Source organism: Leiobunum rupestre, chromosome 11, assembly GCF_980474605.1.
Source record: "Leiobunum rupestre chromosome 11, qqLeiRupe1.1.hap1, whole genome shotgun sequence".
NCBI lineage: Eukaryota > Metazoa > Arthropoda > Arachnida > Opiliones > Sclerosomatidae > Leiobunum > Leiobunum rupestre.
In genome coordinates this window covers 7,357,607-7,374,741 of record NC_143394.1, presented here as the reverse complement: position 1 = coordinate 7,374,741, position 17,135 = coordinate 7,357,607, and the positions used below count along the sequence as shown (strand labels likewise).

General features: G+C 35.0%; 3 protein-coding genes across 6 annotated transcripts in view; 1 reads left to right on the top strand and 2 right to left on the bottom strand.

Moving 5' to 3' along the window:
- Positions 1-6,147, bottom strand: part of LOC149921257 (ras-like protein family member 10B) — a 121,094-nt gene extending 114,947 nt beyond the window's left edge. For both annotated transcript variants that reach the window (XM_090163315.1, XM_090163316.1), the window contains exon 1: positions 5,900-6,147. The gene's annotated coding sequence lies outside the window, so the exon portion shown is untranslated. The remainder of the gene's footprint in view (positions 1-5,899) is intronic.
- Positions 6,148-8,107: 1,960 nt separating this feature from the next.
- On the bottom strand, positions 8,108-9,797 carry LOC149921256 (proline-rich protein PRCC). Of its 2 annotated transcripts, XM_090163259.1 has the most exons (6): positions 9,703-9,797; positions 9,231-9,493; positions 9,114-9,164; positions 8,585-9,052; positions 8,332-8,529; positions 8,108-8,266 (listed from the first exon to the last, which is right to left on the bottom strand). In XM_090163259.1, exons 1-6 carry the CDS (start codon positions 9,713-9,715, stop codon positions 8,180-8,182), a joined length of 1,080 nt encoding a protein of 359 aa, XP_090019385.1. In that variant the 5' UTR covers positions 9,716-9,797; the 3' UTR covers positions 8,108-8,179. The 2 variants fall into 2 exon arrangements, with proteins under 2 accessions (XP_090019385.1, XP_090019384.1); XM_090163258.1 differs by lacking the exon at positions 9,703-9,797 and having other exon boundaries at positions 9,231-9,634.
- Positions 9,766-11,533, top strand: LOC149921255 (uncharacterized). 2 transcript variants are annotated; one of them, XM_090163257.1, is made up of 4 exons: positions 9,766-9,964; positions 10,028-10,234; positions 10,318-10,534; positions 10,785-11,533. In XM_090163257.1, exons 1-4 carry the CDS (start codon positions 9,841-9,843, stop codon positions 11,305-11,307), a joined length of 1,071 nt encoding a protein of 356 aa, XP_090019383.1. In that variant the 5' UTR covers positions 9,766-9,840; the 3' UTR covers positions 11,308-11,533. The 2 variants fall into 2 exon arrangements, with proteins under 2 accessions (XP_090019383.1, XP_090019382.1); XM_090163256.1 differs by having other exon boundaries at positions 9,767-9,964; positions 10,028-10,252; positions 10,785-11,531.
- The last annotated feature ends 5,602 nt before the right edge of the window (positions 11,534-17,135 follow it).

The following is a 17,135-nucleotide window of genomic DNA, read 5'->3' as shown; positions in this document are numbered from 1 at the left end:
TATTGTCGTGAAAATCACTAGCAAATGATCGAGGGGCAGATCACTTCCTTCATTAACGACGCACCCCTCAAACGATTAAATCCGATTTAATCGTGATTATTTTGATTAAATTCAATTTAATCACAATTAAGTTGATTAAATCACGTTTATTCATGATTAGAATGTTTAAATCTGATTTAATCATGATTAAATGATTAAATCTGATAAAAATTATTAAACCTGATTAAAAATTATATCGTGATTAGTCTGATTAAATCGTACTTTAGTTTTAATTTTAATGATAAATTCTCGATTCGACCGATTATATTGATTAAATCGTGATTAAAATGATTAAATCTAATTAAAATGATTAAATCTAATTAAAATGATTAAATCTAATTAAAATGATTAAATCTAATTAAAATGATTAAATCTAATTAAAATGATTAAATCTGTTTAAATGATTAAATCCTTATTAAAAAGATTAGACCATGATTAGAATTATTAAATCCTTATTAAAAAGATTAGACCATGATTAGAATGATTAAATCTCGTTTAAATAGTGATTAGATTCATTAAATCGTTATTAGATTTTCTAATCTTGATTAGATTTTTTAATCTTGATTACCCCGATTTAATCATTTTACTATGATTAAGACGCACCCAAAATGGAAGTGACCTGCCCCTCGCAAATGATACAATGATACAAACACATCATTTTTAGGGAGCGCTGTGGGCTGCTACGGATTTTTACTTTTGTACCTCACCAAATATTTTCTTTCCGCCGGCACTGAATTTTGGGAAAATGTTTGGCGACATTTCCAATTGATTAGAATGGGAGGACACCTCTTTGGTGGGGGTGATAAATCAACCTGACTGTCTTGACCTTGTCAAAAACGGGGTGGGTCACCTTGGGTGTGGTGTCCACGGTGCGTCTTTCTCGGGGGTGATCGTGGGAATCGTGTTACCAGGTCAGACCCTAAACAGTTCGAGGCAAAGTGCATTTTCGGAAATTATATTATTGATTTCTCATTTAGCTTTCTCAGACAACCAAAATTAATAAAGTAATTTAGATCAAATCTTCCTAAGCCTATCTAAGCATGGCAACTGTAATATTATATTATGTATAATATTATATATTTTAATTAATATAACTTGGAAGAAAATAACATAAAAAATACTATAACTACGAAAATCTAACCATGTATTATTAGCATTTTTAATAGTTCGATCAAAAACCTGCTTTATTTTAGATTTAATGTTAGGACGGATAAAAAAGATATTATTATTATATATATTTCAGATTTTATATTATTACGATCCAAACGCCCCATATTTTTCAATTTAATATTGGTACGATCCAAACGCCCCATATTTTTCAATTTAATATTGGTACGATCCAAACCCTCCATATTTTTCAATTTAATATTGGTACGATCCAAATGCCCCATATTTTTCAATTTTATATTGGTACGATCCAAACGCTCCATATTTTTCAATTTAATATTGGTACGATCCAAACGCTCCATATTTTTCAATTTAATATTGGTACGATCCCAACCCTCCATATTTTTCAATTTAATATTGGTACGATCCAAACGCTCCATATTTTTCAATTTAATATTGGTACGATCCAAACGCCCCATATTTTTCAATTTCATATTGGTACGATCCAAACGCCCCATATTTTTCAATTTAATATTGGTACGATCCGAACGCCCCATATTTTTCAATTTAATATTGGTACGATCCAAACGCTCCATATTTTTCAATTTAATATTGGTACGATCCAAACCCTCCATATTTTTCAATTTAATATTGGTACGATCCAAACGCTCCATATTTTTCAATTTAATATTGGTACGATCCAAACCCTCCATATTTTTCAATTTAATATTGGTACGATCCAAACGCTCCATATTTTTCAATTCAATATTGGTACGATCCAAACGCCCCATATTTTTCAATTTAATATTGGTACGATCCAAACGCCCCGTATTTTTCAATTTAATATTGGTACGATCCAAACGCCTCATATTTTTCAATTTAATATTGGTACGATCCGAACGCCCCATATTTTTCAATTTAATATTGGTACGATCCAAACGCTCCATATTTTTCAATTTAATATTGGTACGATCCAAACCCTCCATATTTTTCAATTTAATATTGGTACGATCCAAACGCTCCATATTTTTCAATTTAATATTGGTACGATCCAAACGCCCCATATTTTTCAATTTAATATTGGTACGATCCAAACGCTCCATATTTTTCAATTTAATATTGGTACGATCCAAACGCCACATATTTTTCAATTTAATATTGGTACGATCCAAACGCCCCATATTTTTCAATTTAATATTGGTACGATCCAAACGCCCCATATTTTTCAATTTAATATTGGTACGATCCAAACGCTCCATATTTTTCAATTTAATATTGGTACGATCCAAACCCTCCTTATTTTTCAATTTAATATTGGTACGATCCAAATGCCCCATATTTTTCAATTTTATATTAGTACGATCCAAACGCCCCATATTTTTCAATTTAATATTGGTACGATCCAAACGCCCCATATTTTTCAATTTAATATTGGTACGATCCAAACGCTCCATATTTTTCAATTTAATATTGGTACGATCCAAACGCTCCATATTTTTCAATTTAATATTGGTACGATCCAAACGCCCCATATTTTTCAATTTCATATTGGTACGATCCAAACGCCCCATATTTTTCAATTTAATATTGGTACGATCCGAACGCCCCATATTTTTCAATTTAATATTGGTACGATCCAAACGCTCCATATTTTTCAATTTAATATTGGTACGATCCAAACCCTCCATATTTTTCAATTTAATATTGGTACGATCCAAACGCTCCATATTTTTCAATTTAATATTGGTACGATCCAAACCCTCCATATTTTTCAATTTAATATTGGTACGATCCAAACCCTCCATATTTTTCAATTTAATATTGGTACGATCCAAACGCCCCATATTTTTCAATTTAATATTGGTACGATCCAAACGCCCCATATTTTTCAATTTAATATTGGTACGATCCAAACGCTCCATATTTTTCAATTTAATATTGGTACGATCCAAACCCTCCTTATTTTTCAATTTAATATTGGTACGATCCAAATGCCCCATATTTTTCAATTTTATATTAGTACGATCCAAACGCCCCATATTTTTCAATTTAATATTGGTACGATCCAAACGCCCCATATTTTTCAATTTAATATTGGTACGATCCAAACGCTCCATATTTTTCAATTTAATATTGGTACGATCCAAACGCTCCATATTTTTCAATTTAATATTGGTACGATCCAAACGCCCCATATTTTTCAATTTCATATTGGTACGATCCAAACGCCCCATATTTTTCAATTTAATATTGGTACGATCCGAACGCCCCATATTTTTCAATTTAATATTGGTACGATCCAAACGCTCCATATTTTTCAATTTAATATTGGTACGATCAAAACCCTCCATATTTTTCAATTTAATATTGGTACGATCCAAACGCTCCATATTTTTCAATTTAATATTGGTACGATCCAAACCCTCCATATTTTTCAATTTAATATTGGTACGATCCAAACGCTCCATATTTTTCAATTCAATATTGGTACGATCCAAACGCCCCATATTTTTCAATTTAATATTGGTACGATCCAAACGCCCCGTATTTTTCAATTTAATATTGGTACGATCCAAACGCCTCATATTTTTCAATTTAATATTGGTACGATCCGAACGCCCCATATTTTTCAATTTAATATTGGTACGATCCAAACGCTCCATATTTTTCAATTTAATATTGGTACGATCCAAACCCTCCATATTTTTCAATTTAATATTGGTACGATCCAAACGCTCCATATTTTTCAATTTAATATTGGTACGATCCAAACGCCCCATATTTTTCAATTTAATATTGGTACGATCCAAACGCTCCATATTTTTCAATTTAATATTGGTACGATCCAAACGCCACATATTTTTCAATTTAATATTGGTACGATCCAAACGCCCCATATTTTTCAATTTAATATTGGTACGATCCAAACGCCCCATATTTTTCAATTTAATATTGGTACGATCCAAACGCTCCATATTTTTCAATTTAATATTGGTACGATCCAAACCCTCCTTATTTTTCAATTTAATATTGGTACGATCCAAATGCCCCATATTTTTCAATTTTATATTAGTACGATCCAAACGCCCCATATTTTTCAATTTCATATTGGTACGATCCAAACGCCCCATATTTTTCAATTTCATATTGGTACGATCCAAACGCCCCATATTTTTCAATTTAATATTGGTACGATCCAAACGCCCCATATTTTTCAATTTAATATTGGTACGATCCAAACGCCCCATATTTACAAATTTCATATTGGTACGATCCAAACGCCCCATATTTACAAATTTCATATTGGTACGATCCAAACGCCCCATATTTTTCAATTTAATATTGGTACGATCCAAACGCCCCATATTTTTCAATTTAATATTGGTACGATCCGAACGCCCCATTATTTTCAATTTAGTATTGGTACGATCCAAACGCCCCATATTTTTCAATTTAGTATTGGTACGATCCAAACGCCCCATATTTTTCAATTTAATATTGGTACGATCCGAACGCCCCATATTTTTCAATTTAGTATTGGTACGATCCGAACGCCCCATATTTTTCAATTTAGTATTGGTACGATCCAAACGCCCCATATTTTTCAATTTAATATTGGTACGATCCAAACGCCCCATATTTTTCAATTTAATATTGGTACGATCCCAACCCTCCATATTTTTCAATTTAATATTGGTACGATCCAAACCCTCCATATTTTTCAATTTAATATTGGTACGATCCAAACGCCCCATATTTTTCAATTTCATATTGGTACGATCCAAACGCCCCATATTTTTCAATTTAATATTGGTACGATCCAAACGCCCCATATTTTTCAATTTAATATTGGTACGATCCAAACGCCCCATATTTTTCAATTTAATATTGGTACGATCCAAACGCCCCATATTTTTCAATTTAATATTGGTACGATCCAAACGCCCCATATTCTTCAATTTAATATTGGTACGATCCAAACGCTCCATACTTACAAATTTCATATTGGTACGATCCAAACGCCCCATATTTTTAAATTTCATATTGGTACGATCCAAACGATCCATATTTACAAATTTCATATTGGTACGACCCGAAACATTGTATTTTATATATTATTATTAAATAAAACGATTCTTATTTTCAATTATCATTACTATTCAAAACGACCTCTTTGCATATCAATACTGTCTAGCATTATCTTTTTTTAAAGTAGTACGATCCAACCCAACTTTTTCTTAATGGTAGTACGACCAACCAAACCCTTTTAATAGTAGAACGACGATCCAACTAGACCACTTATAATTGTTAGTGCGATTGAAAAATACCTCTTTTAAATAGTATTTAGATCTAACCCGACATGTTTCCCTTTCTGTTAAATAGTACGATTCAAAACTAAGTATTTCTTTTAGTAGTACGACCCAAAACGAAACCGTTTCATTATTGCTTTTTTAATTAACACCGCTACGAATGGGTGACTCGTTTCTTTAGTGATTATTTTCAACCGATTCGGAAAACTTTTCAGTGTGAAAAATGTGAATATTAATTTAAAAGAGTGGAAATTGAGAGACGCGTTAAAACGATGCCCTTATGAAAGCACACTTCGTTAACCCTTTGAATTAATCAATCGCGTCCCAGGCGTGGAACCCAAATGTTTAGGTGTTCACGAGCCAGTCTTTGAAACGCTAAGTGGAGCCCTAGAGGATTCTCCAACAGTTTACTCTCGATTCGAGCCGGAAAGAAATTAACTCACCTTAGCGGATAAATACCTCCGGCAGGGTACCAATTTGAAAGAACCAGTTCCTTTAGGAGAAACTCGGTGAGGTTTTCGGGCTGAGCAACGGATCTCCGTGGCGGCCGCATCGGAGAGTCTCCCGGACGCATCCGGTCGCGTGGACTCGCCCAGCGCTTTAGACGCAAAAACCTGCGGCGGCAAAACGCGAAGGATGCGCCGCTGCGACAGACGCGAGAGAAGATGAAGATGAGGAAAGCACGGAGAGTCCACCGACGCTCGCTTCCTCGCCAAGCTATAGATTAAAGATAAACGCTCAACGGACGGCGTTGTCCCGGAGATGTCGTCCGCTTTCAATGACGGGGAAAATTCGGTTCTCAGCATCTCTCATCCTTCCCGCATCGCGATGCACGCCTCTCTACGCCGGTTTTTTACTCCCCTCGTCTGCTGGCCTTTCGTTATAGATTCGGGCATTGATCTGCCACAGTGAAAGTTAGCTTCTCTAATATAGAACGGTTTCGTTGACATTATTTGGTGTATGGACCTGATGCTTTTTAGCGTAGGATTGAAAGTACCGGTAATTGCTAAGCCGGTTCGTACAATCGTACGCCAATCATAAGAGTAATCGTAAAAATAGTACCTCTTTGCAATCAGGTAAATTTAAAAATACCGATACTCGTATAAATGGTATAGGATGTGCGAGATATTTGGTTATACCAAATAATTCGAACGAATACCAAATCGAATATAAGATTTTTCGAACAGACTTTGAAAATGTTCGCGAATATTGGTTTTTTTTTGATCAAATAGTTCAATATTTTAAAGCGCGGTAGAAAATAATTGGGATTTCAAATAGTTTGCGAAACTGGTCGAATAAAACATGGGTTCTTCTCGTTCAAAAGAGAACGCTATTAGGTCTCTTATTGGCTACATTTATAAATTTCGTCGTCTTTTGGAATTTCATAGATTAGTAAACCAAAACTAAATCTATCAAACAAATACGTCAAATAATTTTGTATTCCAAATACTATTTGGTATTTGATCAGTTTAATGAACCTATTTTTCATTAAAAAATATTCGGCCAAAATATTCGATGTTTTAAATATTCGAGTTGGTATTTTAAGGTAATAGACAGATCAATGAATGAGTATTTATTTTCCCTTTGTATACACAAATCTCTTTTATAACGGAGGTTCCCAATTATTTGGTCCACGAGAGCATCAACACATGACAACAGAGAATATCCTTTCACGGGGGTAAAGCCACTGGATGGTTATTTTTAAACTAGCGTCGTGTTACAAGATGGCGCCACCATTTTGTAACTTGAAATTTTTGTTTTATTTTTAAATCGCTTTATAATTATAATTAATATTTATGTAACCTAAAAAGGGATTCGATTTTGGCTTTTGATTTTTTCGACTCTCCTTTTTGGTTAGATGTGGAGGTAATATTTAATACGTTGCAGGTGGTATTTTCTTTAAATTTTATTTATAGTTTATATGTAAAATATTTAAACTGAAATAGATTATTATACATAGCTATGAGTGTAAACTGGCGCCATCTAGGGGGGAAAGGCAAATTGCTTTCTTTAAATATTGGTTTCCCTGCATGTAATTCGTTGATCAGTCTATTATAAAACCGGTTACTAATCGAGTATACCCGCACCGAATGTATTCATAATCGAAATATCCTTACACTGTTGGTAATAGGCGGTTAAATAAAACCCTCTCTGACTGTCTTGCCCCCCTGTTGAAAAATGCTGCCAGATCTATGCATAGAAAATTATACGCTTTGGCAGTATAAAGAGAAACCATAGACAAACCGGTTATATGTCCCGTAGCAGCAGCACAAACTCTATAATCAGCTATGTATGATCTTTTATTTAAAGGACTATTATTACTAAAACCTCTACTTCCCCTAAGGTAATTGGGGGATATTAAAATTCATTTTGCGCGTGAAAATACGCCGCCATGTTAGTGTATAAAAGCAGGAAAAGAGCCTGCTATACCCCACAATGTAAAGGTACTGTCACGCGCAAAAACGTAATTTTGAAATCGGACAATACCCGATAAACTTCTAATCAAATTTCGCGCGAATTAGACGAATTATTTGTCGCGTCTACTAAAGTTATGGTTCACTATCGACATCTGGTGCTATTAAGCGGAATCATAAATGAACAACTTTCAGTTATTAAAATTTCTAAGCAATAAATAGCATAGCAGTAATAAGTCGGGATACATTAATGATTTATTTGCATAACTAAAAATATTATGTACAATAGAAAACAATATCAAACAATATTCAGAACCCGTATTTAGCTTGCGTTTGTTGTCTGGTCATTCGGTTCATAGCCCATTGGTTCTTGAGTTCCAGTTCACGTTCTTTAGCCTTAAAACATAAAACCATAATATTTAGAGGATAGGATGTACGGTAAGGACGCTTTCATAATTTACCTGAAAGGCCAAATACGTAATTTGATGTTTTCTTCTCGATTGAGCGCTTGGCATGCCCATCTTTTTGTGGGAAGTGTACGCTTTTTCAGTAGAAAGAGATTTGAGCCATTCATCTTTATTTGGAAGTTGATCTTCCGCATTGATTTCAATGATATTAATTTCCTCTTGCTTCTTCTTTTTGCCCGTCAATCTTTGGAACTATGGAGACCGTTTTAATGAGATGGTACTTTTATCTAATTTATTTGTATATTACCCCTTTTTCAGCAAATAACTCTGGGCCTTCCGGAATTATATATGGCTTTTCTTCTTCTTCTTCCGGAATTTCTTCAACAACTTCAGGAGTTTTCTGAACCACACTAATTTCTGGCAAATCTTTTTTCAGGTATTTTGCTGGTATCTTACTGTATGGAGATTTTAAATTAGACGCTGGTACTTCTGGCTGTGGATTATATTCTGGGAGTTCTTTTTTTGTCTCTAAAGAGAAGAAATCTGTAACCACTTCATCATCATCATCACTGTCGTGTTTAGAAGCTGATGAGACTTTAGTAACCACAGATCGAGGTATGATAGTGGTGGTTTTGCAGGCGACAGTTGTGACTTTCAATGGCGCAACGGTGTTATTTTTTGCTTTATTCAGAATTTGAGGTGTTAATTTACGCTTTATTTCCTTTGTAGCAAAATTTTGAGGTTTAGGTAACATAGATATTAAACTGGACCCTTTCTAAATATTATAAATTTAAATTAATGTAGTTACATATGACTGCTATTTTATTTATATTTACTGGAATTAATTTCATTTTCTTTGCTTTGCTTCCTTCTTCGTCATCTTTTAACTAAAAATTTATAATAATTATATACAATTTCATATAATTTATAAATTTTATCTTTAGTCATATTACCTCGCTTAATGCTGGAATAATTATTTTAACCGTTTGCTTTTTCCTATCGTGGCTGGTCACAACTTCATCCTCAATAATATCACCAGTATTTTTTGTTTTTGGGGGTGGTAATAAGGTAAAAAGAGTACTGTTTTCTACAGAATCGTCTTCTTTCTCTAGGCTATTGTTATCGTTATTTTTCTTAATGCTTTTAATACTATTTATTTCATTAATTTCCATATCATTAGACTCATTTTCACTGTCTTCGTCACTACTCCCATAAGCTGCAACAAGAGACATTATGAATTATTATAAAACGCCAAAATTTAAAATTGTTTTACGAAAACTAAATTCGAATTATTTTAACTTTAAATAATAGTAAAATATGTTTGTAAACAAGTCTTATAAAGATTTTAGGTCATCTATTCTAGCTAACCACTCGATAAGAAGCAGACGCTGCGTTTATTGATTTTTTATTTGGTTTTATACTCACTAGATGGGATCATGGGAGCATGGTGCGTGCATCCGCGATCGAAGTTGGCCGTGCTCTGAATCTGCTGAATCTGATAGGCAAGCACCAATCAGTTTCAGTTTTCCAACAAGCAGCTTTTAAATCCTGTTAATCTAAACTATGGAAGACAAAGTATCTACGAGTAGTGCATCATCTAGTAAAATGAAAGTTGTTAAATTGTCTTATGGTGGAAATACTTTTCAAGTTAATCTTGATGAACAAGAAGCAGATCGCTTAATGACAAGTAACTAGTAATTAATAATAATGAGTGGACTTTGAACTAAATTTATTGCCCTATAACTTTTAGGTACAGAGTATGCAATTGAATATGCAAAATTGTTGTATGAAAAATCTGAACAAGTTGGAGAATTGGTATTACATGAGAGCGAATGTGTTCAAAACTTCCCCAATGATAGTGAAGCCATGTCCGCAGTTGAGAGTGTTGAAAATCAAATATCAGAAGAATCTAATGTTACTCAAGTAGAAGTTCAATTTAATTCAGACTATGACAAATGTGAATCTTTCAATATTGGTATTTATTTATTCATCAAATTATAACTTTTTTTAATTTTAAACTTATTCAAATTTTGTTTATAGTTAACTCTTCTGATGAATTTAAATGGACTCATCAATCGACAATGCTACTAATTGAAAATCGTGCTGCTCTTAATTCTGAATTTTTATCTCCTAATGTGAGAAAGAATAAACTGTGGGCTCGTCTAGCCAAAATTATAAATACATCAATGAACCTCAATCCCGAAGTTAATGGAATTCAGTGTGACAGCAAGTGGCGAAATCTTCTTTCAAGATATCGGTTAGTCTTGTTTTATTTTTTGTGCAACATCTATGGGTGATTTTTGTGAATGGTTCTGGAGCTTAAATTTCACAGTATTGTGTGTATGGTTTAAGATGTGTGCTGGTTTCCCGTGTTTCAAATTTTTTTTGCATATTTTCCCACAAAATTCAAATCTCTTGCTGCTTTTTCCTATCAACCTTATTTGATATAAGCTGCATGAACTAAATTTAAAGCTTTGGAACTTTAAAAATGATGTTTCAATTCACAGTGCTATTAAAAACAAAGTGAGTAAGTTCGATAAAAAAGCGAAAGTAAGATGGGAGTATTTTCAATTAATGGACAATATTGAAAAAGAAAGGGATAAAATGAGCAATAGTTCGGTGACGAATAATACAGACGAATGTGCAGCCAGCATTTTACAAGCAATGTCAAATTCCCCAATTCTTGATGACTCTGAAGACTCTTTGAGCCTAGAAAGTTTGGATAGTGATTCTGAAGAACAGGTTAATTTGGATGCAAACAGTCTTAGTCTGCGAACAAATTATTCATCACTGGTCAATATTTTGAAGAAGCAAAGAGATTCTCGCAAAAGAAAACTGGATGATAGTGATGACTCGCAACCTCCCAAGTGGTTTTTGAAGTACATTAAAGAGCGAAAAGAAGCGGATGCTAAACGTGAGGAAGATGAAAATAAACGTTGGGTTGAGCTTCAAAAATTGGAAAAAAGAAAAATACGAGCCTTTGAAAGTTTAACGGCAGTTTTATTGGAAACGTTGACAAAAAAGAAATGAGTGGGTGTTAGTCAAATTTTTCAAATAAATTTATTCGTTTGAGACTGACAAGAAACAAGTTATTCTTTCTCGTTTTGCTTCCCCATTCGTACTCGTTATAACACAATCTCTATCATTGTTTATGGGATTAGGGTCTGAGAAAATGGTATTATTTGGCTCGCCACTTCTAATACAAATGTTATGTAAAACACAAGCGGTACTAATTGTTTTTATTGCCAATTCTATTTTCATTGTATCTAAATATTCCAACCTTTTAAATCGATTTTTAAGTAAAGCGAAACATTTCTCAATACAGCAACTAGATGCTAATACCGCGTTATATTTCATTTGTTCTTTAGTTACAAATTGTTCACTATATGGGGTCATAAGATATTCTTGTAATGGATATTTAGAATTAGCAATTAGATAATAATCTCCTAACAATGGTTCGTTATCTAGCCTTTGGTATAATTCTGAACTGTGCCAAGTCTGTGCGCATTGCGTTTCTGAATTAACGTTACTTGGCCAGCTTACGAAAATATCTAAAAGTTGAAAAGTGGCATTACAAACGCATTGTAATATAATTGCGGGCAGATTTTTTTTACTTTCAACCTTTTGGCTTTCCTCTCGCAACAGCCTTAGTGGTATAAAAGTACTCCCAAGACAACCAATCACATTAGGCATAGTATGAGCATTAACTTCTCTAAATGTTCTATAGCTCTCTTCAATGTCTGTTATTTCAGATGGAAATGCAATTTCAATATACAAATTGTTTGTGACAGTGTCACAAAATAAAGTAAACATTCGATGTGCCTGAGATTTGCTAACGTTGAATCGTTTTGATATTATCTCAAATGATTCTTGGTTTGTTAGGGTCCATAATGAAAGTAGAATAGGATAGGTAACATTAGATGGAGGTCGCCCAGTAGTTGCTCGTTTTGCCATAATTTCGCCTCCAAATCTTTGAATTATGTACTACTTAGAAGAAATTTATATTAGTTTTAGTTTCATTAGTTTGAGATTTATTATGAAATGAAATATGTTAACCTCAACTGAGCTTCGTAACAGGCCAAAATGCCCCTTAAAATCAGCATTCACATAAAAATTGTTCAAAATTTCTGATTGTTCAGTGAGATTGTTCTTGGAACATGCCCTTTTTTTAACAGGTTCCTGAGTTTCTTTTCGTGGTTTGGTTTGCTTTTTAACAATATTATTATTTAACTTGATTTGCTTAGCATTTCTTCCTAGCAAATTAGACATTAGCAGATCATCTTCGAACGACTTCCGTCTCCGCTTTCGATTTAAAAGCCCAATATTTTGTAAAACAAAGGGGTTTGGAGATGATAGCAGCAAATTGCACGCGGAACTAATATATGCCAAACTATCCATGTTTTAGGTGTTTACGAATGTCAACTTGTCAAGTACTTTGCGTTGGCTTTATGCTGACCCCGTAATATTGTCAGTTCAGAAGCAATAAAATGTGGATGTCTATGATATAGACGGCGTAGAGGGATGCCAGATTTTGAATCATAAACCAGCCAAAACAAAACCAAAGATAATATAACCTTGGACCAAACTACGTACCCTAGATTCGAAATCAACTCCTTGAACGTAAACTCAGGGTCTCAGGCTCTTACTGAGTTCCCGGCGGAAGTCGGAAAAAACTGCCTCCATGGAGCTGGCAGGGCTACCGACCTCTAGTTAAAACGTAAAGTTTTAGTGAAAATTGCGCCATGGTTTTTGACTTACGGTTTTCAAGATACCAGATATTTTTGCGTTATATTGTTTTAAAACAATAATGGATCATGCCTGTAGCTCTAAAAATGTTTCTAAACGAAAGAAAACTAAAGGTGAGTAATATAATCTTGGGTTATCTATTGGAATTCCTTATTTTTCACCCTTCTATGGAGTATGGAGCCCGATTTTTCCGACTTCCGGCGCGAACTCAGTAAAAGCCTCACGAGAAAACACGCTATCGAGAAACTCCGTGATTTCGAATCTAGGGTACGCAGTTATATTATCTTTGACAAAACTGACAAAAGCCCAAAAAACCGCCAATCCTTATTTTGAAAAGTAGCCCAAAAACAAGCCAAAAGATTTCCGGATAATTTTTTATTTCAAAGTTAAAGACACATAAAATACATATAATACTAGGTGTATTAATCGTAATTTGACGAGTTTTAGCTTTCAATCTAGTTTAATGATGGCTGGAACTTCGAACTTTCGATGTTTTTTATTGGCCGGACAAATCTCAAGTACAAAACTCTTTGTTCGTTTTTTAATTTTAATGGATTTTGGCTCTTGGCGGTTTTCTCAGTACAAAAATCCCCAAATAAAACACGAAAGCCCAATTTTCCACCAACAGCCAACTCTTCTATTTCCAGCCAATGTTCGTGAAAATAAGCCCAATTGGCTGCTTTCTAGCCCAATCTGGCATCCCATTAGACGCTTCAATAAATCATCCTCCCAGTAAATCGCCAATAAGTAATATTTCCCAGAGCCAGGACCCGCAAGTAACTGTTTATATAGTGCTTGTTAAAATAATGGAAACTTTTCACCTTTACGGTAGTAACAAGCGTTCCCCATGGCGTTCCCTTTTAACCAGGTAGCTTTTTAGTTTTACACGAGCCTAGTGTATAGGCTAGAGTAAAACTCCCGTGTAAATTTTTCTCTACGAACCTTGGTCCCGGCTCGCGTTTTAAACCAGAGAGGGAAAGGCCGTAGAAAGCTAGCCATATTCTCCTTAAACCAGATTTTCGTCCTTAAAATTCACGCGCGTTCTACAACCAACAACCTACAAGCCGGGCAATCGGGATTCGGCGATCTTCTGGCGTTTCCGTCTCTGGCGTTTTGGCAGTTACAATTTCGCCAAAAGGTTTAGCGAGAACCCATACTTTCAGCAGGGCCGGACTGGCTAGTAACAGGCCCCACCGGCTATGCAATCGTGTTGACCCCATTTTCCATTAATGCCAAATATTTCCTCTTTGGCCCCCAATTTGAGTTGACCCCGATCAGACCGGCGATCGCCGTTTAGCCACCCGGGCCAGTCCGGGCCTGACTTTCAGAGCATTTTGTGACATACTCTGAGAATTATTTACCTTTAAATTAAAAAAAAATGTGTAAATACAAGGCTGAATATCCACAACTTTTAAGGAACTTGAAAACTTACTTTTAAAATTAGTAAAGCATTTCCATCGTCCAAAACCTTGGGAGATATTGTGTTATGAAACCAGCCGGAAGTGAAATATGTATGCGCATCTAATGCTTTATACGCTTTCATCATTGTTGGTTTAACAAAATTGGTTGTTAAAACAAGATATGTAACTATATCCATATTTGACCTAGGCGTTGATCGAAATTGCTACCATTATCTTTAAAGTCTTTCATTGTTAATTCATAAGGGTCTATATTTCCATAAATACATATTTTTCGCATATACCTAATTTTATCACTCCCAGAAATGCCTTCGGCATATCCAGCGCTAAATTTATCCTTCTCGTTATTTAAATTCTTTTTAACATTAATAGCACCACAATTAGCGACTAGGAGATATCACCTAGGAGCAACAAACACAAGGAGAACGCAGCTAGCCTTTAAACACGCTAACGAAGGGTTGTGTACGAATTTCATTGGACGAGGGTCACGAGCCTTTACGATGAACGTTTTACGGGCGGGGGGAAGACAATTTCCGAATTTTCCCCATCCGACGGCAGCAGGCGCTAAAGCGTCTAGCCAATGAAAAACGTACACACGAAAATCCACGACTTTTGACGGGTTGCGTTCTCCTTGTGTGGGGTGTTGGGATTTTGCCAGCGCCGTAACCAGCCTTAAAATTTGAGTAGGGCACTAGTAGGGCACTGTTTTCAGTGGCGTAGTATGAGCGAGCGAGGCGCTCCGCAATGTATATTTTTAAATAGACCTTTCCTAATGTTCGTTACGGGGAAGGAAAACTGTTTTTGCAAGGATATTTTAGATCAACGTTATATATATTACTCCTTGTTTTTACCCTCGCTCGATTCTTGAGCTCGGTATGTCGTCTGCTGCCGAGTGTAAGTATTTACAAAACAGGGCGGATTAAAATTAATCCCAGTAATTTTAATAAATTTGTTATATCAAATGTTTAAAGTATAAAATATTTCGTTTACTTCACTAGTCATAATAGGAGGGGATTTAAATATTTAAAATAACGAAAAATTTTACATGGTTTCGATGATGTTTAACAATTATGTTTATAGTCTTGTGAACTAAGGCTTAACATTTCATTGACAGCCACAGTAGTGTATCGGGTTAAGATTAATTGTTGTTTATCATAAAATATTAGCTAATAAATATATTAACAATACTTTCACAGAGTTGATATAAGTATTGCAATAATAATTCATTCAATTAGTATCAAAAATAAATTAAAATCAGTTTGAATTCCGAAGTCACTAAGCCTAACCCGAGCTCCGCGTAAAATGTTTGGGGAAATTTTTACCGGAAAATGCAAAAAGTACAGCCAACTTTTTGTTTAGTTTGAGCGAAATTGGTGGTGGGTGACGTAGAAAAAACAATGAAAGCACGTAGAAAAAATTGGTGGAAAGGCCTATTGATGAAAATTATAATGTTTTAACTGTCATCCAATGTGCGATGGGCAGTCAATCAGAGACTGTAACCAAAGCTGAACGGGCTCGTCTCACACTAAGAGCCCGAGCTCGATTTGAGACTGAGCCCAAGCTTTATTAAGAAAATGATTCGAGCCCGAGAAGAGACCAAAACGTTTTGTTCATTTAATGTGAGACCGAGATGAGACCATTTTAATATAGCGTATTTTTGTGATCTCGAGATGAGACCATTCAAATATAGTAAATTGCTGTGAGCCTGAGCAGAGTAATATAAAGTCCAACTGATACCATATTTTTGTAACGAGCCCGATATGAGACCTTCTAATTTTTAAGAGACGCTTATGTGGCCGTTTTTCCACGATTATGTTTCCCTTGGCCACTATGGAGTGCTGCGGCGCATAGCAACACGTGCCGTAACCGTACCACTTTTGTTCTCTCCGATACGACCAACTTTGATTACGTGCTGTTTGCGCTATAGTTTGGCGTGACATTTTATAGCTAAAGCTCGAACAGCGCGTGAGCACAGTTGGCCGTGTGAAGAGAGCTCTGGCCTACAGGGTTAATTCGGAGTTTACGTAAAAGACGCTTCAATAAATCATCCTCCCAGGAAATCACCTAGAAGGAATATTTCGGAATATATCTGAGAGCCAGGACCTGCAAGTCACTGTTTATATAGTGCTTGTTAAAAAAAAATTGACACTTTTTACCTTTACAATCCACAAGCGTTCCCCATGGCGTTATATTTTAACCCGTTAGCTTTTTCGACTTAATAAGGCTTGGCAAAAACACGACGTTCTGTTTACAGGTGAAAACTTTCCATTATTTCCACAAGCACTATATAAACAATACCTTGCGGGTCCTGGCTCTCGAAATTTTATTTCTTGGTGATTTCCTGGGAGGATGATTTATTTATACACCTATTTGGTCGGTAAACAACTATTAGATGACACTAAAATGCGAAATACTACTTTTTAATTGCCATATCTTAGATGGCGCCAGCTATTCTGTGAACTGAACAGTCTGAACTGCGAGCGCATACATACATACATTTAAAAATGTATCACAAAAGCCAGGGCCGCCTTATCCATAAGGCAGACTAGGCAAAGTGCCTATGGCCTACGAAAATTTTAGGAGACATTAGGGCCTACGATTCCATATAATAGAGCCTACGAAGTTCCAAAAAGTCTGTAAATGAGAGATCTTTGACTAAGGCCTACGGAAAGGTTAAAACGGCCCTGACAAAAG

Excerpts from the sequence above, each read along its gene's own strand:
- LOC149921256 (XM_090163258.1), bottom strand. The coding sequence starts at position 9,509 with ATGTCTCTTGTTGCAGCTTATGGGAGTAGTGACGAAGACAGTGAAAAT. Across the intron at positions 9,053-9,113 it reads AGAAAATGAAATTAATTCCA|AAAGGGTCCAGTTTAATATC; the intron begins GTAAATATAAAT and ends TATAATATTTAG. Across the intron at positions 8,267-8,331 it reads TTACGTATTTGGCCTTTCAG|GCTAAAGAACGTGAACTGGA; the intron begins GTAAATTATGAA and ends TTATGTTTTAAG.
- LOC149921255 (XM_090163256.1), top strand. The coding sequence starts at position 9,841 with ATGGAAGACAAAGTATCTACGAGTAGTGCATCATCTAGTAAAATGAAA. Across the intron at positions 10,253-10,317 it reads ATGTGAATCTTTCAATATTG|TTAACTCTTCTGATGAATTT; the intron begins GTATTTATTTAT and ends TTTTGTTTATAG. Across the intron at positions 10,535-10,784 it reads AATCTTCTTTCAAGATATCG|TGCTATTAAAAACAAAGTGA; the intron begins GTTAGTCTTGTT and ends TTCAATTCACAG.